This window comes from Petaurus breviceps, unplaced genomic scaffold (genome assembly GCF_028583685.1).
Source record: "Petaurus breviceps papuanus isolate PSGF00001 unplaced genomic scaffold, PetGlider_PUasm1.0 103, whole genome shotgun sequence".
NCBI lineage: Eukaryota > Metazoa > Chordata > Mammalia > Diprotodontia > Petauridae > Petaurus > Petaurus breviceps.
The window spans coordinates 2,782,352-2,806,539 of NW_027185588.1; the positions used below are offsets into that span (position 1 = coordinate 2,782,352).

Genomic DNA, 24,188 nt, shown 5'->3' on the forward strand with positions numbered 1-24,188 from the left:
CTCAAGTACACAGTGTGCTCAGGCACTGGCCCAGGGAGAGTGGGGGTGGGAGGGGGGGCCTGGTCTGCTTCCTGCTCCCCAGGGCTCAGGGCCAGGAACCGGCTCTACAAGGTGGGGGGCTGGGCCGTGTACTTTGGCCGCTGTTCTGCTTCACAGGCCAATCCCAGTTGGGAGGAGGTGGGCCTGGGCCTCGGGCCAGGGGGCACTGCCACATGGTTGGTAACTCCCAGCATGCCCCAGCTAGGTAGGTGGCTGTGTCACGAGGACCCCTCCCCAGAAAGCAAGAACGAGGCGTGTTCCCACGTGTCTGCACATAACAGGGCAGCTGCCAGAAGTACAAATGTAAAGAATTTATTGTGGGTAATTGGGATCAGTCTTCTTTCAGGCTCCCGAAGACGGTGGCTGGCACGCTCTGCTGCTCTAGCGACACCTCTGGGGAAAGAAGGGGGGAAGGTGAGCCTCTGTCACTCCCAGGGACAGGGCTCCGGGCGCTGGCCTGCCTCCTCCCCTCCACCACTCACCATTGGGCTGCAGGTCCTCCTCTTCCTCCTCCTCCTCCTCCCCTATCTCAATCTCCTCAGGGTTGGCCTGCTGGGCCAGTTCAGCCAGCTCAGTGCGGGAGGCGTCACTCCTGGGGAAATGGGAAGCTGGCCTTCAGCTCCTCACCCCACCCTAAGGCTGACGTTCCTGAGGGCCATAAGGACTGCCCTGGCCAGGCCCAGCCCGGCCTCCCAGACTCGAGTGCCCCGGCACCCACCTGACAAAGAGGATCTTGCTCTGTGAGTGGGGAGGCTGGTCCCGCTGTGCCTCTGCTGCCAGCTGCTCTGCCCGATGCTCCAACAGCTTCATGTCATCCATCCCGCTCTGTCCGGGGGCGAGGTCAGACACTAGGGCCAAGGGGAGAGAGGCAAGTCAGGCCCTGGGAAGGGGGCCAGCGCAGACCCTGGTGGGGAGCAGCGGCCAGGACTCACCAGTGCCTGTGGCGTTGCTGTACACCTTCAGCATCTGGGAGGCCATGAAGTTAACCTGTGTGTTGTACGTGGCCTGGACGCTTCGCCGGATCCGAAGCATCTCACGGATGGTGTCTTCATTCCCATGACGGATCTCAAAGTCCTTCCACGTCTGCCAGAACGTTCCTGTTGTCTGGGGGTCAGCAAAGGGAAGATGGTCAGAGAGATCTCTACACCCCTGGATGCTCGTCCTGTCCCCATCCTCAGCTGAGTCTTGGGCCTCATACCCGAGGATCGCAGATCTGGGAGCAGAAACTATAGATGGCCCGGGCCCGGTCAATCTCCCCCAGTTTACACTCCATATCAGCAAAGCGAAGACACATTTCTCGTGCGTGCTCATCGGACAGCACCTGAAAACCAGAAGAGAGTGGAGTCTGAAGGGACCACTGAGATACTTGCTCCAACCTGACCCTGTGTTCCAAAGCTCCTTACAAGGTGGACTACATTGAGCACTGCAACCCTCAGTCACTCTCATGTCCTCCCACAACGAGCCCCCCAGGCCTTTGGCCTTCTCCAAAAACAGCAGACACAAAGAGGTGTGTTTCTTCCTGCCAAGGATGCCAGCTATAGGATGCCTTGTACAATCTGAGCCCAATTCCCAACTGGGTATTGGCTTGAGCGCAGACTGGACAAGGCCCAGTTTGCATTCCACTGACCAGCCTGGGTTCTACTGCTTTTAACAACTTCATTCCACTTCCACCTCTTGGAAGTGTGCACATCCCCTAAAACCTGTGGCTCGACTGGGTGGCGCCTGACCAATAGGAAGCAGGTCAATGTTTGGCCGCTGGGCTGGGTGGGCTCAGAGGACTAGGCATGAGCTGTGCCTGCTGGCAGGACCGATCAGTCTGCGAGCCGGGGAAAAGCAGCATCATAGAATCATAGGATTTGGACCTGGATGGAACTTTAGAGATGATTAAGTGCAAATACTCCCTGTAGATGGGGAAAGTGAGCAAGCAGAGAGGGGACAGAGGGGACCTGCTGGAGAGGCACCAGGGAAGGACATCAAGGGGAGTGGACAAGGTGCGTCCTAGCTTTTCTTTTCTGTGGCTCCCCTGCTCCCTGACTTTGCTCTCTCCTAGGTCAGTGCCCTATTCCCCTGCCTGCCATGGTACCTCGATAGCTTTCTGGTAGATGCTGCGGGTGTGGGTGACACCGTAGATCTCAGCAGCACGTTTGATGTAGATGTTGAACATTTCATGCTGCTGGGAGGGCTCCACGGCACGGGTGGCACGCTCATACACAGCCATGGCATGGCGGGCCAGACCCCACTCTTCCTCTAGCCGGGCATATAACAGGTAGAGAGCTGGGGATGGGAGGATGAGACTGTCAGGACCCAGAGCTGCTCAGAAAACACTCGTGCCGCCCCCACCCGGAATCCCCCTCTTCCCACAAATCTGCACCGCTCCCATCTCCATCCTAGATTCCCCTCACATGAAGCCTCTCCCCCAGTTCCAAAGACTTCTCACTTTTGGCATATTTGGGGGGGCAGCCATCCAGCGCCTGCTCAAACAGGTCCCGGGCCCGCTCCAGCTTGCGGCCTCCATAGCGGGCGATAAATTTGGTCAGGTATGTGCTCCAGATGTCTGACACGTTGGGCCACTTAAACAGTGAGATGCCCCGCTCGTAGGCCTGGCAGGGAAGGGGAGACATGGAGCTTGCCCCAGAACACTGCTAGTACACATGGGACAAAAGCTAGTGGATGGAGTGCCCCAAAGCCCCACCTGGCCAGCCACAGAAGAAAGAGGCTCAGGGAGAAACTTGCCCTGGGTCACCAAAGCCCTCAAGGTTAGCTGAGGGCCTGCATTCAAACCCAAGTTCTTGTGACACCAAATTCTGTGCTCACTATGCCTCAGCTTTCTCCTCTGTAAAATGGGAACCATAATCCTCTCTCTCATGCATTCTCAGAAATCTTGGCGTCCACAGTTGAACCCATACCTGAACAAGGACGTCCCTTCTGACATAGCTGACTAAAGGATGCCTTGAAGACCCCAGGGAGGAAGACCTTTGAGGAAGCCGGTTTTACACAGCTCTAATGGCTAAGGAACTTGTCTTTCTGTCAGGCCTAAATCTGCCTCTTTGTACCTCCCCCCCCACCCCCACTGCTCCTCATTCTGCCTCTGGGGCCAAAGAGAACACGTCTAATCTGTCTAATCTGTTTTGCACATGACAGCCCTCACATGTAGATCGCTATCACATCCCCTGAGGGACTCTCCAGGCTGGTGACACATCCCCATTTCTTCCCTCCGCCTCCTTCACTAGGTTGTCTCCAGAGCCCAGAGCTGTGCCAGGTCCATCAGAGGCACTGAACACGTTGCTTCTTGAACTGAAGTGACTGTGGCATAACCAAGAGGTTAACCCCCCCACTCCCACCCACCCTGGCCTCTTTCCTGTGAGGGAAGCCCTTTGCAAACTGGTCTAGAAATGGCAGCTCTCCACCCCCACCCCATGAACGTCCCAAGGGGCCTAGACCCACCTTGAAGCTTTCCTCAAAGTATTTGTGCTCCTCCAGGAACATGGCATAATTGATGACGATCTGGGGTGTGGCGATGCGCAGGTCCAGGATCCGCTCGTACACGGCCTTAGTGGACTGCAGACACAGATGGGCATGTGATCACGGCTAAGGCTCACTGGGGTGCATGGGATGGGGGGGGCACCATCTCTCCTAACTCAGCCCCAACCCACTGTCTGGACCCCTTCTCTCCCAGTACTGTGTGCCTCCTCTCCCTATGGGCAGGGACTGGCTGGGATTGATTTCACCTCCCCTGGGGACCAGCACACAGTAGGTGCTTGATCAATGGTCTAACAGTCATTAAGAGCCCACAGAGTGACTCCTGTGCTTGAACTGGGATAGTGACCAGACTTTGAGTGGCAGAGAACTAAGGCTAACAAAGATGACCAGAACACAGAATGTCCCATAGCTTCCAAATACTGGGGATGGAAGCATGTACTCTGAGGTCTCCCATCCCTGACATGTGGTTCTCCAGGTTCCACCAGTGAAGGGGAATTGCTGCTTTGGGACCGAACCCCAAACCTGCAGCTTTCAGCCTTACTCATTGCTCCTAGTTCTGCCTTTTGGGGGACTAGGGCATCCGAAGGGTGTAAATGAGGTATGGTGTGATGTCTAAAAGTTGCTACAAACTGGGGCTCAGGGAAGATTTGGGAACCAGGCTTGGGAGGAGGGAGACTCACAGGGTGAGGGAGGGAAGGGAGGCCATTCCTGTTTGCTGAAGAGAGATGCAGTGAATTCACAGCCTGCGTAAGGGGGTTTTCTGAGGATCCCTGAGGCCTGGCTGGGGAGAAGCCTGGGGGAAGGGCAGCACTCACCTGGAAGGTGCCCAGACTTTCCTCAAGGTCAGCCAGCATAGACCACACCTTCAAGGACTTGTAGACCCGATTCTGCACAGGCTCAGAGCCATCAAAATACTCGGCCCGGCGGGCAGGCAGGGCAGTTGCCTTCTGCAGGAGACAGGAGGACACAGTGTCCCCATCAGCCCCAGCACCCCTTTGGCTGCCCCCACAACGCAGAGGATCCTGGCCTCCCTGTCCCTGGGGCCTTCACGCAGGCACCCGTACACCACGCACCCGCAGCAGCCGCAGGGCCTGGTCATAGTTGTCATGTCTGAGCTCCATCTCGCCGTATTCACACCACACACTGGCCAAGTCCTCCACTTGTTTGAAGTTCACTTTGGTCGCCTTCTCCAGGATGGTGCGGGCCTAGGCAGACAGGAAGAGTCACCCAGAGGCTTCAGACTGGACCCCCAGCCCTCCCCCTCCTGCTCCCACAGCTCACATCATCCAGCTGCCCGTTATCCTCATAGAACTTGGCAAAGGCGACCCACAGTGTGTGGGGTTTGCCTGTGGCCTTGAAGGGATCCACGGTCTGCACAGCCTCTGTATATGTGTTGATGACCTAGAAGAGGCAGAAGGGAGGCCATGGCTGCCCGCCTGGGGAGGAAAGTTCATGTGGAATGAAGGGACTGGCAAGGGAGAAAGAGGAAGAGGAGAGGCTCTGGGTTTGGAAGGACTTTGGGGGCAGGGGTGTGTGTGTGTGTGGGGATGGGGGGACAGGCAGGGGAAGAGAAAACAGAGGCTCCAGGATGGAAAGGACTGGGGGGTGGGGTGGGCAGGCAGGCTTTGCTCCACACCTCTCTGGGCCGGCCCTGATGCAGGGCCACTCGCTTGTGCCACTCATGCACATGATGGGGGTTCTGGCGTAGCAGAACGCTATTGAGGAGGAGGGGCCGGCGGCTGATGAGCTGCTCAAAGCGTGCCAAACGTAGCTCCAGGTCCACGTCATCTGAGACAGAAACAGCTACAATTATGGACCCGTGGGAAAATGAAAAGCCCTTCTGAGGTTGGCCTTGCCCCTGCCAGAATGCATGTCCTGGCCCCTCTGAGGTGCCCACCCTCCCATCCCACAGACTGCACAGTTCAGCCCCTCTGTCTCCATCCTTGTCCCCCACACCCTCACCTTCTTCCTCCCGCCCTAGCTCTGAAGTTGTCTCCATCTTGGCTGCAATCATGCTCTCCTCAAACTGGGCATAGCTGTCGAAGACCTGTGTGAAGTCTCGTACGGTCATTACTGTCTGGATTGCCTCCTCGTACACATCTCGGGCCTGTGACAAAAAGAGCTGTCAGCACAGCCCCCACACCTGGCCCCTCCCTCGCCGTCCTCTTCCCTTCTTGGGAAGTAAAGAGCCCTGGTTCTGACACTGACACATTCTGTGACCCCGAGGAAGGCATCTTCCACATCTCTACAACAGGAATGATGTTTGCCCTACATACCTCCTAGGGCTTTTGTGAAGGGAATACTACAAAAAACCTAAAAGTTAAATGTTTGATAACTGGAAAAATTAATTTTCAATATGCTATTCAGTTCAATCAGCATTTATTAAATGCCTACTGTGTACCAGGCACAAAGGACTTAAAGGCAAAGTGAAAACCCTCCAAGAACTAGCATTTTACTGGAGAAGGGAGAGACAGCACAGAAGCAGACAAGGGCCTACGTGACTACTGGAGGTGTAGGAGGGAGAGAGGACCAACCAATAGGGCCACGAAGGCCTTCCCCCGAAAGGTGGTCCATGAGCCCTCCTGAAATGAAGAAGCCAGGAAGGGGGACACCCAGGCAGGGGCCACAGAGAGCTCTGGGTGAGGCAAGAAAAGGGATGTCAAGGGTGGGCAATAGCACAGTCGCCAGTCTGTGGATGGGGAGTGAAACAGCCTGGAAAAATAGGTCTGGCATGGACACTGAAATCTTTAAGTGCCAAGCCAGAGCTCAGTTTATTTTGGAGACAATAGAGAGCCACAGGTGCTAGGGGCGCTATGGTGCACAGAACGCTGGGCCTGGAGTCAGGAAGACCCAAGATCAAAGCCAGCCTCTGATATTTCCTAGTTGAGTAACCTTGGGCAAGTCATTTAACCTGTTTTTCTGAGTTTCCTTGTCTGTAGAATGGGAATAATAACAGCACCTACTGCCAGGGTTGATAGAGGGATCAATGAGATAATATTCAGTGCTTAGTGCAGTGTCCGACACATAGCAGGTCCTTAAATAATGTTAGCTCCCATATTACTGAAGGCTCTCTTACAGAAGGGACACAGACAGACTTCTGCTTTAGGAAGATGCTTCTGGCAGAGCCCACAAGCTCCAGGTCTAGGAGGCATGTGTATGTCCCCTCAGGAATCCTGGCTCAGGCCCAGCCCTGGTACCTTCTCGAAATGTCCACTTCGGATGTAGTAGTCGGCCAGCGAGCACCAGAGCTTGCCCAGCTGGTCAGTGAAGCGGGTGAGGCCCCCTCGGATGATGGCGCCCACATTTAAGGATTGCACTTTGTCAGGATTTTGGGAGATCAGGTCACACAGTTCATGCCACAGCTAGAGAAAAAGAGAGGGAGGGGCTCAGCTCCATGGTTCCTGCAGCTCCCTTGGCCCTTTCCTGGAATTTGGGAGGGTTCTGTGTGTCTGTGACCGTGAGGTGATGTCAGTGCATGTGACTGTGTAGAACCAAGAAGGTAGCAGGGTGTAATGAAAAAATCACCAGATCAGGAATCACAGGAGATCCTGGATTCGAAGCCTGGCTCTGCTACTTATTACCTAGGTGATTGCAGACAGCCTCTTCTCTCCTCTGGGCCTCAGTTTCCCCATCTGCAAAGTGAGGGGTTGAACCAGATGACCAGCTCTGGATCTTAGCAATCCCATGATTATGTGTGACTATGTGGCCGTGTAAGCAAATGTGTGGGGAGGGTGAGGTTTGGGTTGTCGGGGCCTCCTGGGACCTCTGAAGGGGGCTGGGGCCTGACCTGGTAGTTGGACTTTCCTTCCTTGGAGACAAATCTTTCATCATTGACCACGGTTGCCAGGCGCTGAGCTGCCTCATCCAGCCGGTCAATGGAGCGCAGGTACTCAATGTACTCCTCTGCACTCTCAGGGCTCAGCTGGGGAACCCCCAACAGAGAAAGTGGTCAGTGCTCTTCCCCCCCAGCCTTAAGATGCCCTTGCCCTTTCCCTCTCCAGTGCCCATTTCATCCCATGGAGCTTGGGTTTGGGGGTCACAGGGCAGGAAATCTTACAGCCGTATGGTCTGCTGTCTGCACGGCTCACCTTGAGGAAGCGGCGGTACACACGCACTGCGGTCTCAGGAAGGGGGTGGGAACGTACAAAGCGAAGATAGAGGGGCCAGATGCGAGAGTGCTGAGTGATGGGCAGAGCCCGCAGGGCACGGTCGAAGGTGCGCCGGGTCCGAGTGATGCGGCCCTGCTCCATCAAGAACTGGCAGTAATCCAACCACAGACGTGGCATCTGGAGCAGGGAGAAGGCAGTGGTCTCCTTGTGTTCCCACCTCCCCAGCCCGGGACGCCTCAGCTTCCTTCTGCCCCCGGGACCCTGCTCACCAAGTGCTTACCTTGTGCATGAAGACCAAGGCCCGCTCGTGGCAATTGTTGACATCCTCGTAGGCAGGGTCAGTCACGCAGCGACGCTTCACCTGGGCCCGGCGGGCTTTCAGGTAGTGGTACCATAGCTTGTAACTGGGTGACAGGAGAGGAAACATGCTTGTGGACACTGTTACAGCCTTTCCCTTTTCTCTGCCCAAGCTCCACTTTCCCATCCTGAGGTGCCCCATGGGAGGAGAGGGAGGGGAGGCTGGAAAGTGGGAGGGCCTCTCACCTCCCAGGCAGCTCCTTGAGGGCTCGCTCATACAACAGATTGAGCACAGCCTGCGATGCACTCTGCTTGAACTCGATGTACCGAAACCAACACTTGACAGAGAACGGGTTGCGAAGGATTTCCTCCTCATACTGCAAATCTTCCTCTTCCTAGGGAGACAAAGGGCCAGTGTCTCAACCAAGGCAGGCCTCCTCCTTCCCAATCCCATCACTCTGAAGCCCCCCAAATCTCCACCACCCCCAGAAGGCTGGCTTCCCTCTCACTGAGACAGCTGTGCCACAGTGGAAAGAGTCAGGAGACCCAGGATAAAATCTCACCTTTTACACTCCTTATGTGACCCCAGGCAAATCACTTTATGTTTCTGGGCTTCGGGATCAGACATGTCTTTCTGTTTCAAAGCCCCATTCCAAGCACCTGACTGGTTTACTGACTAAATTCTTGTTTCCTCTCTGAGCAAGTACCCAGCTTGCAGGTCACTGGCAAAAGTGGCATATTTAGGTTGGATGACAGAATAAGCTACCCCTGGAGGTAGTGGGTTCCCCCTTATTTGAAGCCTTCATGCAATGGCTAGGTAATCACCTATTAAGCCTTATGAAGAAGGAATTCTTGTTCAAGTACGGGTTGGATTAGAAAGCCAAGGAAGTCCCTTCCAAGTCTGAGACAGTTTATGTCTTTGACTGGACAGACGCCTAGTTTTACGGTCTGTGTGATAAAGAAATCGTCCAATTCTAAATCCTGCAATACTTCATCTCCGCATATTACCTAGTGTCTGCATCTAGCTCAGTGTCCCTTAGAAATACCCCCAACATTCTCCTTTCTCTCCATCTTGACTCATCATAGCAACAGCCTCCTCCCTGGCTCCCATCTTTCTACCTCCCACCATTCTGCTGGACAGCCAAGGGCTTGTGTCCCAGAGCCAGCTCTGATCCAATTCAATTCACCCCACATTTATTAAATACCTACTACAGGAGAGGACTTTGTGGGGCTCTGATACAAAGTTTAAGTAATCACAGAATCTTAGAGCTGGAGGGACCTCAAAAGGCATCCAGGCCACATACTTATGAAAATAGCTAACATTTATAAAGCACTTAGTATGCCATGCTCTGTGCTAAGTGCTTTAATAATAAGCAACATTCACATAGCACTTACTATGCGCCAGGCACTGTGCCAAACACTTTACTTATTATCTCTTTTGATCCTTACAACAGTTAGGAAGTAGGCACTATCACCCCCATTTTACAGATGAGTAAATGGAGACAAATACAGTTTAAGAGGCTTGCCCAGAGTGACACTGCCAGGAAGTGTCTGAGGCTGGATTTGAACTCTGGTCTTCCTGACTCCTCCCTCAGAGCTCTATCCCCCAAAATGCTCATGCTGCCTTAGCTTGAGATTTCCAATGACCGGGAACTTAGACGCCCCTGGGACAGCTCTGACTCTAACACCAAACGTCAGGGTTTTTTAGATGGTTTTTATAACATCAAACCCAGACCCACTTCTCTTACATTTCCATCTGCTGCTCTTCATTTTAGCTCCTGGGTCCAAGCAGGGGAAAAGCCTGACTCTTCCTTACGAGTTTTTCCACACATTTTGACTTTGCCCCAGCCCTTGCGTAACTCAAAATCGAAGAGAAAGGCATGAACCCAGAAAACTACACTAGAGACTACTGCTGAATGAGTGTGGCGGAGGGGGTGCGAGGCCGTGCGAAGTCGGGGGGAGGAGAGGGCGGAAGCAGCGGACACAGGAAGGCCTGGCAGTCTCACGTTTCAAGAGGGGAACGATACGTTTGGAAGGCTGGAAGGCCAAGCAAAGGAGGCTGAGCTTTACTGGGGAGGCCACAGATGGAAGAGTTCTAAGCAAATCTCAGCATCTGCGTAAGAAATAGAGTATCTAGGAGATGGGGAGCTGTTTGAGGTCCTGATTCTTTGCTAAAGAACCTGCAGTGGCTCACTAGGGCTCACCCTCAGTGTGAACCAGTCCTTTAGCCCCCCCACTTCGTCTCTCACGAATAAGAGAAAGAGAAGAGCTGAGCCCAGCGAGCGCAGCCTCCAACTTCGCCCACTCCCAGGTTAGCCGAGGCTCTTTCCTGCCCCTGCGCATTCTCCCAAGCTCCCGGAGTCGCGCCTGCGCACTCCATGCCTCTGTCGGACTAGCGTCTCCCCCATCCCAGGTTTCGGAGGCCGCCCGCCGCCCCGTGGAGCCCAACGCGTCTGTGCCCTCCTCCCGCTCGTACTCACAAAGAAGAGGTCGGGCCTCTCGGGCCGAGCCTTCAGGTTTGCCTCGGCTGGGGCTGCCTCCCCGATCTCGGGCATACCCGCGTCTTCCCCAGCTGCACTCACCAGCCTTTACACCGTGATCCCGCCTTCATCCGTCCTGGCACCGTTCCTCATTGGCTGAATGCAGCCCACTTCCGTGCCCTCCTCAGAATAACTTCCGCCTGTTCAGTACTAGGGGAACAGGCGAGACACCTTCTCCACAGCTCGCTTCCGCTTTGATCCACTCTGGCCAATAGGCTCCAGCATCCATGCTCGAGCCCAAGCCAATGAACGTACGTCTTGTTGCGGAGTCTAGTTTTGGGCAGATGTGGCTTCAGAGACTGGCGGAAGCAGCCGTCGGATCCAACAGGATGGGGGTGAAGCTGGAGGTTTTTCGGGTCAGTGCTGGGGACCAGGGGCGTGTGGGACACTGCTTCTCGGGGCCGGGTTGGGGGCAGGTAGGAGCCTTTTGGGATGGGATCTAGCGACTGAATCCCCTGTTGACACTCCCCTCTTCCACACCCATCCCTATGCCCTCACTGCCCCCGCCCCATCTCTTGGTTACAGACCGCGTTACCTGTCTTGGAGTCTAAAAACGCCTCTTCGGAATCCTTCCGAGGCTCTTTATTCTGCCTCGGGGGCCTCCCACGTGACAGCCCTTCAAACAGCGGTTTCCTCTCCCCAGTCTGCCCTACTCTCCCTAGCCTTCTCTTCTTCCAGCTAAAAGACCCCCGATTGATAGGAACTCAGGAGCTTTCACCTTGGGGTCACCCCCTCTTGTCACTTCGTGATCTTAACCTATCGTGCCTAGAACTGAACAGGAGACTCCAAATGAGATTCGACTGATGATGATGATGATGATGTATTTATATAGGGCTTTAACGTTTTGCAAAGTACACAAATATCTCATTTTATCCTGCAAGGAAGGGAGCAAGCATCTGTTAAGCGCCTAATATGTACCGAGTGCTGTACATATATTATCTCATTTGATCCTCACGACAATCCTGGGATGCAGGTGCAGTTATTACCCTCTTTTTACAGATGGGGAAACTGAGACTTAGGGGGTTAAGTGACTTGCCCAGGGCCATAGTAAGTGTCTGAGGTAGGATTGGTGCCCTAAGTTCACTCCAAAGACTGCACTAGGAGACAGTGGTACTATCACCTCTTTATTTTGGAAACTATAGCATAGGGATTGTACTAGATCTGTGATTTCATAGGTATAGGAAACTCCCAGGAGGGGCTCCTATCAGTGCTGGTCAGCACCTTCTCTTTGACTTGTAATCACAGAGAGTGGCCTTGCATGGACAGATTAAGTGATTTGCCCAGGGTCACTTAGCCTGCATGTGTTAAAAGGCTGAACTGGAATCCAGCTCTTCACAGCTCCAAAGCTAAGTTTCTGTCCACTGCTCCTCACTGTCTCTCACCTTTTCTCTTTTAACTCTCTTAACATCTTCTCAGAATGGCATTAATTTTGTTTGATGGGAACATCCCGCTGCTGACTCATATTGAGTTCACCAAAAGCATCCAGATTTTTTTTCTCTCAAATTTCCATTGAACCATGACTCCCTCATCCTGTGCTTGTGAAGGTGAATTTTTTTTTGACCCGTCTCAGACTTTATATTTGTCCATATTGAATTTCATCTTATTGGGCTTAGCTCAACATTCTTGAATGTCAAGGTCTTTTTGGATCCTAACCTATACCGTGTTTCCCCGATAATAAGACCTATCCTGAAAATAAGCCCTCCCCTTACTGTGTAAGATTCCTCTAAAATAAGCCCTCCCCCGAAAATAAGCCCTATTGAGATTGCTACTGTAGTGAAGGTGATCCCCTGCGCTACACGCTACATTACGGTACCCTCTGTATGCACCGTCCCCCCCCCGAAACGCATGCCGCGCTCCGAGCTGCATCCCATCAGAGCTGCAGCAGTGAGCGCTTCATCCTGTTCTTTATTGAATTCATTATTGAATAAAGGTACATTTTTTGTTCACATTTATCTGTTTATTAAAATTGCTGTCAATGTTCATTAAAATAAGCCCTCTGGTGTTTTTCTGTCCAAAAAAAAATAATAAGACAGTGTCTTATTATCGGGGAAACACGGTAGTATGTTAACTATTCTTATCTAGTCTCCTACAAACTTGATGAGCATGCTATCTATTCTGTTGTCCAAATATTTGGTTAAAAATGCTAAATAGTCCAGGGTGGAACAAAGGTCCTTGAGCCACTCAGGCCCCTTCACTGGAAATCTTATGTTTATTGACATTGAACCCCTAATGGCTTATCCTTGAGTCTGGTCTTTCAAATAGTTTTAAATCTCTCTACATCTATTATAGGGCAGCTATGGATAGAGTGCTGGTCCTAGAGTTAGGAAAACTCCTCTTCCTGAGTTCAAATCTGACCTCAAACACCCTGTGTGACCCTGGACAGGTCACTTCACCCTGGTTGCCTCAGTTTCTCTCATTTATAAAATGAGCTGGAGAAGGAAATGGCAAACCACCACAGTATCTTTGCCAAGAAAACCTCAAACGGGGTCATGAAGAGTTAGACATGACTGATCAGCAACAAATCGTCTTATAGTCTAGTCCTTGTCTTCCCATGTTTTCCGCAAGAGTAGAATAAGATACTTTATCAGATACTTTGTTAAGATCCAAGTAAACTATGTCTACAATTTAAGCTATTAATAACTCTTTCAGAAAAGAAAATAAAGTTAGTCTGGCATGACCTGTTCTTGACAAAACCAAACTGGCTTTTTAATCACTGCTTCCTTTTCTGGATGGTTCCCAACCATCCCTTCACTGTTGCATTTTAGAATTTACCCAAGAATTGAAGTCAAGTTTAGTAGCTCATAATTTCCAGGGGTTTTTTTCTTCCTTGATGAAAAGTGGCTTTTTGAACTTGGGGGATGTTATAGAGGGGAATCCTGTTAAAGTAGTAGCTGAACTGGATTTGTTCTGAGGTCCCTGCCAGCTTTAAGATTCTTGATTTTGAATCTAGTTTGTCTGGAAGGGAGTAAATGAAGATAAATTTGAAAAGGCAGAATGACCCAAGATTGGAGAAGGTCTTCCTTGTCAAGCAAAGTAGTTTGAACTTTATCTGGTACCCTGTAAAGAGTTACTGAAAATCTTTGAGTCAAGTGACATGAGCAGATCTATGTGGAAGGAAGATTATTCCAAAAGTGTTGTGAAGGGTAGCTAAGAGGCAGGGAAAGAAGGGAATCAGAAATTCAATTCAATTCTGCCGAGTATTTACTGACTGCATGCTGCAAGGTGCTGGGATACAAAGACAAGAACAATTCAGTGCCTGCCTTCAAGGATCTTACAGTCTGCTGGTGGGGTGGTGGTGGTGGATAAGGAAATACGAAATGTATACAAAGTAATAATGGGCAGCATTTGGAGGAAGCAGGGAAGTTCTCCTGGTGGTGGTGGTGCTTGAGCCAAGCACTGAAGGAAGATGGTGCCAAGGTGCAGTTGGCAAGACAAGGCAGAATCTGCCATGTGTAAGAGATGTGGAAAGTGGAGACAGAATTTCCTGGGGAACATCAGCTAGGCCAGTGTGGCTGGAGGGTAAAGTGGGAAATTTGAAGGGAGAGTCTAGATCCAAATTGGAGAGGGCTTTAAATGCCAAACAGAAGAGTTAGCATTTTATTCCAGAAACAATAGGGAGACACTCACACTTCTCTAGCTTGGGGACTTTCAGTGGCTCCCTTTTGATTTTGAAACAATATGATATAGTAGATAAAGAGCTAGATTCAGGGGTGGCTAGGTGGTGTAGTGAATAGAGCACTGGCCCTGGAGTCAGGAGGACCTGAGTTCAAATCCAGCCTCAGACACTTAACACTTACTAGTCCTGTGACCTTGGGCAAGTCACTTAACCCCAATTGTCCTGTTCTCTCCCCTCCAAAAAAAAAAAAAAGCTAGATTCAGAGATAGGCAGACTTGAGTTCAAGTCTAGCCTCAGTTATTAGCTATATAACCTTGGGCAAATCACTTCTCTGGTTCAGTGTGGTATGCTTTAGGAATGTGAAGTCGGTAATTATGTGAGGATGGATTGTATGGGAGGAGATTAGAGGCAAGGAGGCCGATTAGGAAGCTATTGCAGTACTTCAGTAGAAGGTGATGAAGCACCTACTAGGGTGGTGGAAGTGTGAGCAGAGGGAAAGGGATAATAATAATAACAGTAATGTAGGCCCTACTATGTGCAAAGTGCTTTTCAATCATTATCTCAGTGTATCCCGCAACAATCCTGACAGGTAGGTGCTGTTATTATCCTTATTTTACAGTTGAGGAAACTGAGGCTGAAAGAGATTACATGACTTGTCCAGGATCACACAGCCAGGAAATGTTTGAGGCTAGATTTGAACTCAGGTCTTCCTGAATGCAGACCTGGCACTGCATTTCCATCATCAGCTAGCTGCCTCACGTTACAGTCGGCAGGAAGTGGTAACTGGATGTGAGAGATGAATAGTTAAATGTAACCCCAAAGAAATGTATATTAGATTAAGGTTGCTTTGTATCTATTCTCTATATCTGTCTTGTATATACCTCTTTATGCATATGTTTTTCCCTTAGGACATTAGAATGTAAGCTTCATGAGGGCAGGGGTGATTTTCACTTTTTTTTTTTTAATTTCCAGTACTTAGCACAGTGCTAGCACATTGTTGATTGATTAAGTGGAAAAGGCACTTAGCTCACAGTTAAAAAATACCCAGACTCAGATCCTAGCTCTTACCATCACTTACTTAGTCACTTACCATCTTTCTGGCCTTGGGCAATGATAATTGACAGATTTCACTTTATCGTTTGCAGACTGCCTATGGGACCCCTACCTTGTGAGGTGAGGGGTGTGGTTATTGTTGTGCCTATTTTTCAGATGAAGAAATTGAGGCGCTGACAGGCTTTGTGACTTGCCTATGATGACCCAGCTGGTAGAAAATCAGATGCCTTCTTTTCCTCCTCTGTCAAATTCAGTAAATTTGCACCACCTACTTCACAGGATTATAGTGAATGACAGCTTGATAGACTTTAATTTGTCGTTGTTCAGTTGTTTCAGTGGGTGTCCAGCTCTTCGTGACCCTATTTGGGGTTTTCTTGGCAGAGATATTGGAGTGTTTGCTATTTCCTTCTCCACCTCGTTTTATAGATGAGGAAACTTAGGCAAACAGGGTTAAGTGACTTGCTCAGGATCACACAGTAAATGTCCAAGGTTAGATTTGAACTCTGATCTTCCCAACTCCAGGCCTGGTGCTCTAGCCACTGCACCACCTTGCTGCTCTTGGTAGACTTTAAAACACTGTAGAAATATGAGCTTTTGTCACCACTAAGGAAGCTTGTTCTGGCAATGGTAGAAAGGTCTTTCTGGGTAGAATGAGAGTGCTAAGAGCTGTTTGGTTATTGTAGTCATTCAGGTGGGACTCGGCTGGGCCAGTGTCAGTGAGATCAGAAAAGGGAGGAGGAAGATTCCAAAGGTATTGAAGAGGTGGAATCAACAGGACTTGGGATCTGATTGTATATTCCAGGTAAGTGAAAGGAAGGATCAGAGAGAGCCCACAGTTTATGGACTTGAGAAATGCAGCTAATAGCCAATCGGCAATCATGGCTAGTGCCCCAGATAAATAGTGAAGTCTGAGAAAAAAGGTTAGAGGGAAAATAATAAGCTAAATTTTGGACAAGCTGAGTTTGGCATGATGACTGGAAGTGCAGGTGGAAATGTCCTTAAGGGGGAAAGGTGGGGCTGGAGCTCAGAGGGAAGGTCAGAGCTGGAGTTGCAGATTTCAGGGTCACCTACAAAGGGGAAGTCTTGGAGGTGAATGAGATTACCAAAGGAGGAAAAAAGAAAGCCCAGAACACATCCTTGGGAGAAGCTACATTAAGAGTATTTGTAAAATGAAAAGAGAGAAAAAGTCATCAAAGAGGCAGGAGAACCCAGAGGGTGTAGATTTGGGTCCCAGGCTAGCTGGACTTTAGTTTCCACATCTTTAAAATAAAGGAGGTTGGACCAGATGGCCTCTGAAATCTTCCAGCTCTGAAGCTGGGACTCTGTGATCTCTGGAGCAGTAAAGGCTCTGTAACCTGGGGTCCTGGATAGATTTCTGGAGGTTGGTGAATTTAAATAGGAAAAAACCCCAAATTTTTATTTTTGCTATTCCCCCTCCCCCAAGTGTTTTAATTTCCTTCAATGATTTAAATGCATTGTTCTGAGAAGAACTTCATAGGTTTCACCAGACTGCCAGAAGGGCTCATGGCACAACATGGTTAAGATCCCTTGGTGTATAGAGAAGTCAAGGAGGAAAGGGATGGAGAAGAGTCCATTAGATTTGGCAAATCTGAAGTTCGTTGGTGACTGTGGAGAGGGTTGTTTCAGGAGAGAGGCGGGGGGGATCTCAGAGGATAGCACAGGGTTCACTTCAGCAAATGTGATGTGGCTGCTGTGTGCTAGGCTCTGAGCAAAGGCCTGGGGCTATAAAGACAAAAACAATGTCCCCGCCCTCGAGTAGTTAGGGGTGTGTGTTTGTCTGTATGTGTGTGTCTCTGTGTGTCTGTATCTGTGTGTGTGTGTGTGTGTGAATCCAGCTTATACTCAGAGAGTTAGAGAGGGAGAGAGCCCTGGCAGATTCAGGAAAGGCTGCAGGGAGAGATGATAAAGATTTGGAGGAACTCGGCACAGGTATATTCCAAAGTGCTTTTAATTCTCAAAATATATTTGTGGCTGAAGATAAATTTTTAAAATCAGTAAGAACAATAAATTTCACAAGCATAGTCCAACATGGCTTTAAAAGTCTAAAGATAAATTTCAGTTATACATGGAAAATAACATGGCAAACTGATTTCTAAAATGAAAAATGGTAACTTAAGATTTTACTTTCCAAAACAGGAAAATCCATGTTTCAATCTGAAATTCTACAACATGAGAATTGTTTTATATGCAGTTGTTCATTAATCTTGAGAAACAACGTCTAAGCTAGCTGTTGGCGTTTTGACAGCGGCAAGCCCAGGGCTACTCAGTCTCCCCCTCTGTGGGTGATTATCATTATAATCATTTAAAACTTCATTCTTGTTTGAATGAAAAACATCTGTAGATGACTTTGAAGCAGTGGGGAGACGTGCCCTCCATTCTCTGCCCCTTTATAGATGATGCTCTATCTCACCTTCCCAGTGGCCATGTTCTGGGTCTCTAACCAGGCCGAGTATTTTGAGGAGTATGTCGTCCAGCGCAAGGTATGCCGGGGCTTAGGAAGGAGGTGGGGGGAGAATACGCGCCACTCTCCACATTCTGTGGCCTCAGAAGCCAGGCTTTCTGTGACTCCCCAGATGGCGGTTGTACCTAGTAGGGCACTGAGGCTTCCTTGGGCTGGGAGTCCAAATGCTTGGCTCTGTTGCTATCTGTTATTGACTTAATGATGGCCTTCCCACTCTTGCCATTTCTACAATGAGAAGGCTGATATTCAGTGCCAATCACACTTTCCACTATGTTCATCTAAGTAGCAGTGAGGACTGGAGGCAAGATGTCCTGTGTGACCCAGAGCTCCCCTGGGAGGGATGGGGATCCTGAGAGGGCTCCTTTCTCTTCTGGCCCTACTGGGGTAGGGGTGGGGGATGCCATGTCTGTTCCTGGTCCTCTCCCTCTTCTCCAGCAACTTCTTCTCTTTCTGCAGCGGGAGATCTTCCCTCCGGAGCGAGAAGACCAGGTGAAGCCTTGAATCTCCCCCATCATTTGTGGGGGGAGGAATGGTTAGGTTGAGATGGCAGTGGGAAATATCCATGAGGTCTATCTCTGCCCTCACTCAGGGTAGGTGAAAGCCTAGTTTCAGGTAAGAACTCCTGGGCTCCAACTCCTACTGTGGGCTCAGGAGAAGCTGGAGTACCCTCAGGAGGAACAAGTGAGAGACAGGTTCTGGGTGGGGGAGGCCATAGCCCCAGAAGGAGCGCCTAGCCCAGGGAGGAAGCCCATGGAGGTAGGAGGGGATTGGCTGGGGGTTCTAGTCTTCTTCCCCGCCCCTCTCCCCCCAAATATTTCACATTGGAGTGGGGCTGGGTTCTAGGGGTTTGGGACAGGGCTGTAGCTATGCATTCTCTTCTGACATTCTGCCCCAACTCATTTTAGCGTCAGGAGCTAGAAGACTTCAAGGAGCGGATGCGGAAGCAGCGTGAGGAGAGGCTACTTCGGACTGCCCAGCAGTGACCTGGGATTTATCTGGAAATCAGTGTGTCCTGTCTGTCCCCCCAAAGCCTGGCTACTGCACACAGCACAGGTAGAGGGTTGGGAAATAGGACTCCTGCAAGGGGGCTCCTTCCAGCCCTGCCTTCTGATGAGGAACTCTGGAGGCCACATGTCCCCTGCTCCCCCATGGACCTGGAGACGTTTATGGCCTCGAGATCTTCCCCTGCCCTGGACTGGCTTGTCAGATGCATTAACCCCATTCCCTTCCCCACCTTGGTCCCTGCCTTTTGGGGCTCTACCTAGGAGCCATTCAGGGATCAGTATCTGTGTCCAAAGAGAGATGAGAGAAAGCTTATATTTTTCCATCCCAATTCTTTAATCCAATGACAATAACAACTCAGTCTGACCCCTTACTCAGTTTATGTGAAAGCCTTTTATTTGGTGATAGGGGACTGGTAGGGTGTGGAAGCCAAGTCGGGCCCTAGCCCTCAGGGGCCAGTGGTTTGGGGATGGGGGCTGCTGTTCCTTCGGAAGCTGAGGGCAGAAGGGTCTTGAGGAACCAGTAGAGGGTGGTGGCTGCGATTCCCAGCTCCTTGCTCCACCCCATCCTGTAGGGACAAGGAGAAGGACCAGTATAAGAGGTGCTCTTCTGGGAAGCAGAGACATGACAGATCGAGGCAGGGGCCATAGAGAGTCTAGTCCCCTCATTTTGAGGGCCTACAGAGAGATGAGGACTTGCTCAATGTTACCTATTCAGGTTGTGACTGAGCTGGCTCTGGAAAGGAGATTTCTAGATGCTCTGCCATCCTGCCTCCCAGGCCCACTTCCCTCCTGGTCTAGCCTCAGTAAAGGCAGAAATAAGCAGGAAGAATCCCCCCTAGAACAGGACTTTGCTATTGTATCTGCATGATTGAGGAAGGCAGTGAAGCCCCTTCCTTACCCTCTGGGTCTTCTGAACCCAAGAGAAGCCCCCAGCAGAGCCATCCGAGGTTATCTTGGCATAAGGGGAATTGAATGGTGGCTTTGTGGGAGGTAGGGATAAGGGTTATGGGGACTGAAGCAGAGGCTAATGAATGGGGTTGAGGGAAATATCTTGGTTCTTGGGGTCCAGGATGTCTCGCTTCTGTTCCTAGAGAGTCCCCTTCTGTGGGACTGGGATACCCAGGGTTAAGAGGGGGGAGACCAGAGATTAACAAGAGGTGGAAGAGAGGAAATGAAAAAACCAGACCATTCTGGTTTGGGAAAGTCTTTCCCATCCCAGGGGCTGCACTGCTGACTGTTTAGAACCTGAGCAGTCACTTCCCAGCTTTCCCCTTGCAGTCTCACTCATGGGGTAGCCCTGTACCTTAGGGGCCACAGACTGGAAGCCCGGCAGATAGTTGATGCTGGCACGCTGGTCGTCCATACGCCGTCCCTGGGTGTGGGCCACCATGTCCATCAGGTTGTCCATCTCCGGAGGAGCAATGGGGCTGGGGCTGGGGCTGCGGCTGCGGCTGTTTTCTAGGGGAAGAGGACCAAGGTGGGCAGGATGGAGCCTTTGGGTTCAGGCCCGAGTGTTCTGCAGGATGTTGGGACCAGCTGCAGCAGCTCCAGCTGTGCAGGGAGTCTGGGAAGGCAGCTGCCTGAGGGGGAGGCTGCGGGAAGAAGCCCAAAAGCCTACTGAGGTGCCCAGCGTACCCCAGTCCTGCAGGAAATGAACCCGGAGCCTTGGGGAGACACCTAAGAACCTTATTCTAATTATGAGAGGGCTCCCTGGGCACACAGTTACACAAATGGACACTCTACGAATGAGCACATACATCTGCACACATCCAAGTTCATGTGATATGTTTACCCTCCAGGATACACTCACTGTTGGGAGGCCCCTGGCCTGGTTCAGTCTGCAGGGGGCAGCGCTGCTCCTCCATCCGAGCACCCTGGACGTGGGTTAGCAGGTTGAAGAATCCATCCTCCTCTGGGGTCCCTGCCTGGGGCGTTGAGGACTGAGGTTAGCCTTGGCACCTTTGTCCTCCTAGAGGCCTTTGGGTTCAACCCCCTCATTTTTCAGATGTGGAAACTCAAGCACAGAGAGGTTATGTGATATCCAAGGTCGTAGTAGTGTCTGAGTCAGGATTTGACCCTAGGTCTTCCTGATTCTTCCACCCCGCAGGGAAATGGAGCTGAGAGCTCTTGTACTCCCCCAAGCCCCTATTAGACCAGAGAGTCTCTGGTACTTCTCCCTCCGCTTTGCTTACTTTCCCTGCTGCCCTCCACCCCAAAAGAAGAGGTTCTCAGGCCACCTCCACCACACCCACCATGTTCCCCAGCTCTTGGCCCAGCCCCTTCTCCGTGTTGCGGGTTCTGGGCTCTCGCTCTTCATTCCTTTCCCAAGTTTAGGTTTCTAGTTCTCTCCCAGGTCTCTGGGGGAGGGCACGGATATCTTTTTGCTTCCACCTCCATAAATGAGAAAGAAAATGCTTTTTTTCCTCCCTTACCCTAGTGATGACAGTAGGGGATCCTCTGCCACCCTGCCCATCTTACCATGCTCTGAAGCTGCACTGCCTGCTCTCTGGCATGAGAATCCGGTGTGAATGATATAAATGGCCTGCCATCCTGCACTGTCCCCACTCCTACCTCTGCCCCCAGGGACCCCCAAATCAGGATAGTTCTGGCTACAGCCATGTGCTGGTTGCAGCTGGCTCTGGGGAGAGGCATCTGTTTAGTGATAACTTCAGTGGCCTAGATCAGAGACTGAAGGAGGTGTTTGGGAAAAGGTACTCCCTTGGAGAGTCAAACTCTACTCCCTCCTCTAGCTCCTGGATTGCCTCTGCATCACTGCGTCTCCCCCCCCGCCCCATGACTTTGTGGCACTTTCACCTTAACTAAGGCCTTGCACACAGGTATCCCTTTCCATTCTCCTTCCCCCTCAAACTGGAAACTGGGTCATTGGCCTCCTTTTTGGCTCTAAGCCTTTAGAGACACTGGCCTTGTTAATGAGATACCTGCTAATTAGAGTTGTGTTGGTATAATCGGGAGATCTGAGACCTGGCAGGATTTGGAGATCACAAGGGAGCAACCAGGTGGGGTGGGGAAATGGGGGAGCTGCTCTGGTGGCTTCACTGCCCAGGCCACGAATCCCCTAGACCCTCCTGACCAGAATGGGGTCCCCTGTTTACCTCACTGGGAGGACTTGAATCTGCTGCTTTCTCCTCCTTCCCCTCCAGCTCAGCCATTAGACTGGATCCCTAGGTGATCTCCTGCTAGACCCCTTTCTCCCTGAATTGTGTTTCCCTTCTGTTGAGTTCTGTCCCCAGATCCACTGTAGATGCCTGATTCCAGCTCCCACTTGCTCTTGGCATCTGGAGTAGGACTTTTAAAGGGTGGGGGAACACCCACGATCCTCTACCAAGCCCCAAATCCTAGACTCCATCTGGGAGTCCCCCCCTCTCCATCTGCTCCCACCCAGACTAAGCCCCATAAAGATCATCCAGATAATTGTTTTCGTGGAACTACACTGGGTGCTGGGTGGGGGTGGGGTGCCCAGGCTTCCTCCCTCTCCCCCAACTTCATGTCACTCCCAGAGTTTTGGCCCTCCCTCTGATCACAACACATGATTTCCACAGTCTTGACCTATAGCCCTCCTCCCAAACTCATTCACGAAACCCCAGAATCATAGGATTCATACCCTTCCCCCTACCCCACAGCTCTCACCTGGGCCAGCTGTGTCTGGGAGCAGGCATACTGAAGATTCAAGGTAGGGTCTCCCAGACAACTGGGGGGCAGGGCTCCATAGGGAGAGGCCAAGCGGGAGAGAGCACGGAGAAGGCAGAGACCACGGAGCCCACGGTCTTGACCTCGTGGGTGGTAATCATAACCTCTTTGAAGGGGAGAGGGATTAGAGACCATGCTCTTCACTTCCCCAGAGGCCTCCCCAGCCCCAGCTCTCTTAACTGGTACCTGGGAATGCATCCTTTCTGGATAGGGATAGATATAGGGATCAGGACCTTCCCACAAAGAGCCTTTTTTGTTGTGTGAAGACCTTCGGGAGTCAAGGCATCCTCCCTTGCTTCATGGCTCTCCACTCACCACCCCAAACAGTGTCTCCTCTCTCTTCTGCCCACCTGTCCAAAGATGTGGATGGTCCAAAGATCTGGTCAGACTGGTATTGGTTGGCTCAGTCAGTCTCCTTGGTTATGTTTCTGTAGGGAATGGGATTATATTCCTCCCTGGGGGGGTCCTTACCTCTTTATATACCCACAAGGGCCTTATTACCAGCTCTACATAGCCTTTGGGTCCAAGCTTTGGGGTGGTTACCACAGTAACACTCTCCATCAGGGGCCAGACCTGGCTAGGGGAGGAGCAGGAGCTGGAGGTCCTATTCTCCCCAAGATCCTCACCCCTCATTCCTGAACTCTGCCAGTCCCCCAAGCTTTTACAGTTCCTCAAACTGAAGTCTTCAAAATCTCATTCCCGGAATTGCCCCATTCAGAACTGGGATGGGGGTGTGGAGGGGGGTCCTAGATCAGATCCCTCAGTAGCAAAAGAGGTTCATGAATGTTGTCTTAGAGTGTTGGAGGCAATTTTTTTTTGGACACAGTTTCCTGGGGATGGAGAAACATGATACATAAACATAGAACACTCCCCCCAGTACACACCCCTCCTCCCAGGTGACAAATTCCTCTGTCTCCCCCATTCTGGTGATAACCATGGCAGGTGCCTGGAGTTTAAACCACGCTGATCAGGATGGAGGAGGTTCTGGGGACCCCACTGTATGGGGGTTAGAATGTGTGACTGTTTCTATATGTGTGTCATACACTGGAAGGGAGCTAGGAAGGTCAAAACTAGGAGGGAGCTGAGTATCTAGTTCAATCCTCTCATTTTATGGAGGAGGAAACAGCCCCAGAGAGTGACAGGGGGCTTATCTATGTGTATAATACATGCATCCCTGTGTCCTTTGCCTATGTAAGTGTTCACTAGTGAAAGTAGGACTGTGCCACTGTGTCTGTCCTTGAGCCACTCTGGGCTCAAGAGGCAGAGAACTGATAAAGCATGCTATCTACTTCCTAACAGAGAAACGAGACACTCGGGGCAGAATGAGAATTTTTTTTTTGGACACACAAATGCAGGAATTTGTTTTGCTTGACTGCATATTTGTTACAAGGGTTTTGTTTTGTTTTGTTTTCCCAATGGGAAAGTGGTGGTGGATGGAGGGAGAAGAAATGAGCTTGTTAATTGAAAAAAAAAATTTTTTTTAAGGAGACAGTGCAGTGTAATGGTTATAGCATTGGAGCTGGAGTCAGGAAGAGCTAGGTTTGCCTTCTACCTGAGACACGCACCTGCTGTGTGACCCTGGGCAAATCACTTAATGTGACTTAAACCAATAGGAGGGTTAGGGGGGTGAGTACGGGCGATATGGGGTTTGTATGCGTGTTTGCGTGGGGACGGAAGATGTACTTGCAGAGTGGAGAGAGAGCTGGTGGCAGTCAGGAAAATATGGACGCTAGCTCTGCCTCAGGCGAATACTGGATGTGTGTGTGACCCTGGGCAAATCCCTTAGCCTCTCATTTCACTAGGCAACTCTCTGGTTATAAGAATAACAACGAACTTTTAAGTAGCACTCGTAAAGGTTTC

General features: G+C 51.0%; 3 protein-coding genes across 4 annotated transcripts; 1 reads left to right on the forward strand and 2 right to left on the reverse strand.

Annotated features, from left to right (window-relative positions):
* Positions 1-335: 335 nt before the first annotated feature.
* Positions 336-10,568, reverse strand: XAB2 (XPA binding protein 2). The gene is made up of 19 exons (XM_069093635.1): positions 10,406-10,568; positions 8,172-8,320; positions 7,909-8,032; positions 7,608-7,805; positions 7,307-7,441; positions 6,717-6,881; positions 5,482-5,626; positions 5,156-5,307; positions 4,801-4,920; positions 4,593-4,724; positions 4,335-4,466; positions 3,484-3,597; positions 2,477-2,639; positions 2,123-2,313; positions 1,238-1,360; positions 972-1,143; positions 758-887; positions 522-631; positions 336-432 (listed from the first exon to the last, which is right to left on the reverse strand). The coding sequence occupies exons 1-19, from the start codon at positions 10,478-10,480 to the stop codon at positions 371-373; spliced, it is 2,592 nt and encodes an 863-aa protein (XP_068949736.1). The 5' UTR covers positions 10,481-10,568; the 3' UTR covers positions 336-370.
* A 97-nt stretch (positions 10,569-10,665) lies between these two features.
* PET100 (PET100 cytochrome c oxidase chaperone) lies at positions 10,666-18,991 on the forward strand. 2 transcript variants are annotated; one of them, XM_069093839.1, is made up of 4 exons: positions 10,666-10,821; positions 17,549-17,635; positions 18,073-18,105; positions 18,522-18,991. In XM_069093839.1, the coding sequence occupies exons 1-4, from the start codon at positions 10,693-10,695 to the stop codon at positions 18,597-18,599; spliced, it is 327 nt and encodes a 108-aa protein (XP_068949940.1). In that variant the 5' UTR covers positions 10,666-10,692; the 3' UTR covers positions 18,600-18,991. The 2 variants fall into 2 exon arrangements, with proteins under 2 accessions (XP_068949940.1, XP_068949871.1); XM_069093770.1 differs by having other exon boundaries at positions 10,780-10,881.
* Positions 18,992-19,065: 74 nt separating this feature from the next.
* Positions 19,066-22,839, reverse strand: PCP2 (Purkinje cell protein 2). Its single transcript, XM_069093904.1, has 4 exons — positions 22,269-22,839; positions 20,431-20,545; positions 19,924-20,078; positions 19,066-19,186 (listed from the first exon to the last, which is right to left on the reverse strand). Exons 1-4 carry the CDS (start codon positions 22,524-22,526, stop codon positions 19,067-19,069), a joined length of 648 nt encoding a protein of 215 aa, XP_068950005.1. The 5' UTR covers positions 22,527-22,839; the 3' UTR covers position 19,066.
* Positions 22,840-24,188: the final 1,349 nt, after the last annotated feature.

Excerpts from the sequence above, each read along its gene's own strand:
- XAB2 (XM_069093635.1), bottom strand. The coding sequence starts at position 10,480 with ATGCCCGAGATCGGGGAGGCAGCCCCAGCCGAGGCAAACCTGAAGGCT. Across the intron at positions 7,442-7,607 it reads TGTACCGCCGCTTCCTCAAG|CTGAGCCCTGAGAGTGCAGA; the intron begins GTGAGCCGTGCA and ends GGGGTTCCCCAG. Across the intron at positions 433-521 it reads GGAGGACCTGCAGCCCAATG|AGGTGTCGCTAGAGCAGCAG; the intron begins GTGAGTGGTGGA and ends TTCTTTCCCCAG.
- PET100 (XM_069093839.1), top strand. The coding sequence starts at position 10,693 with ATGCTCGAGCCCAAGCCAATGAACGTACGTCTTGTTGCGGAGTCTAGT. Across the intron at positions 10,822-17,548 it reads TGAAGCTGGAGGTTTTTCGG|ATGATGCTCTATCTCACCTT; the intron begins GTCAGTGCTGGG and ends GCCCCTTTATAG. Across the intron at positions 18,106-18,521 it reads CTCCGGAGCGAGAAGACCAG|CGTCAGGAGCTAGAAGACTT; the intron begins GTGAAGCCTTGA and ends AACTCATTTTAG.
- PCP2 (XM_069093904.1), bottom strand. The coding sequence starts at position 22,526 with ATGCATTCCCAGGTACCAGTTAAGAGAGCTGGGGCTGGGGAGGCCTCT. Across the intron at positions 20,546-22,268 it reads CCCAGACACAGCTGGCCCAG|GCAGGGACCCCAGAGGAGGA; the intron begins GTGAGAGCTGTG and ends TCAACGCCCCAG. Across the intron at positions 20,079-20,430 it reads AGGCCAGGGGCCTCCCAACA|AAAACAGCCGCAGCCGCAGC; the intron begins GTGAGTGTATCC and ends CTCTTCCCCTAG.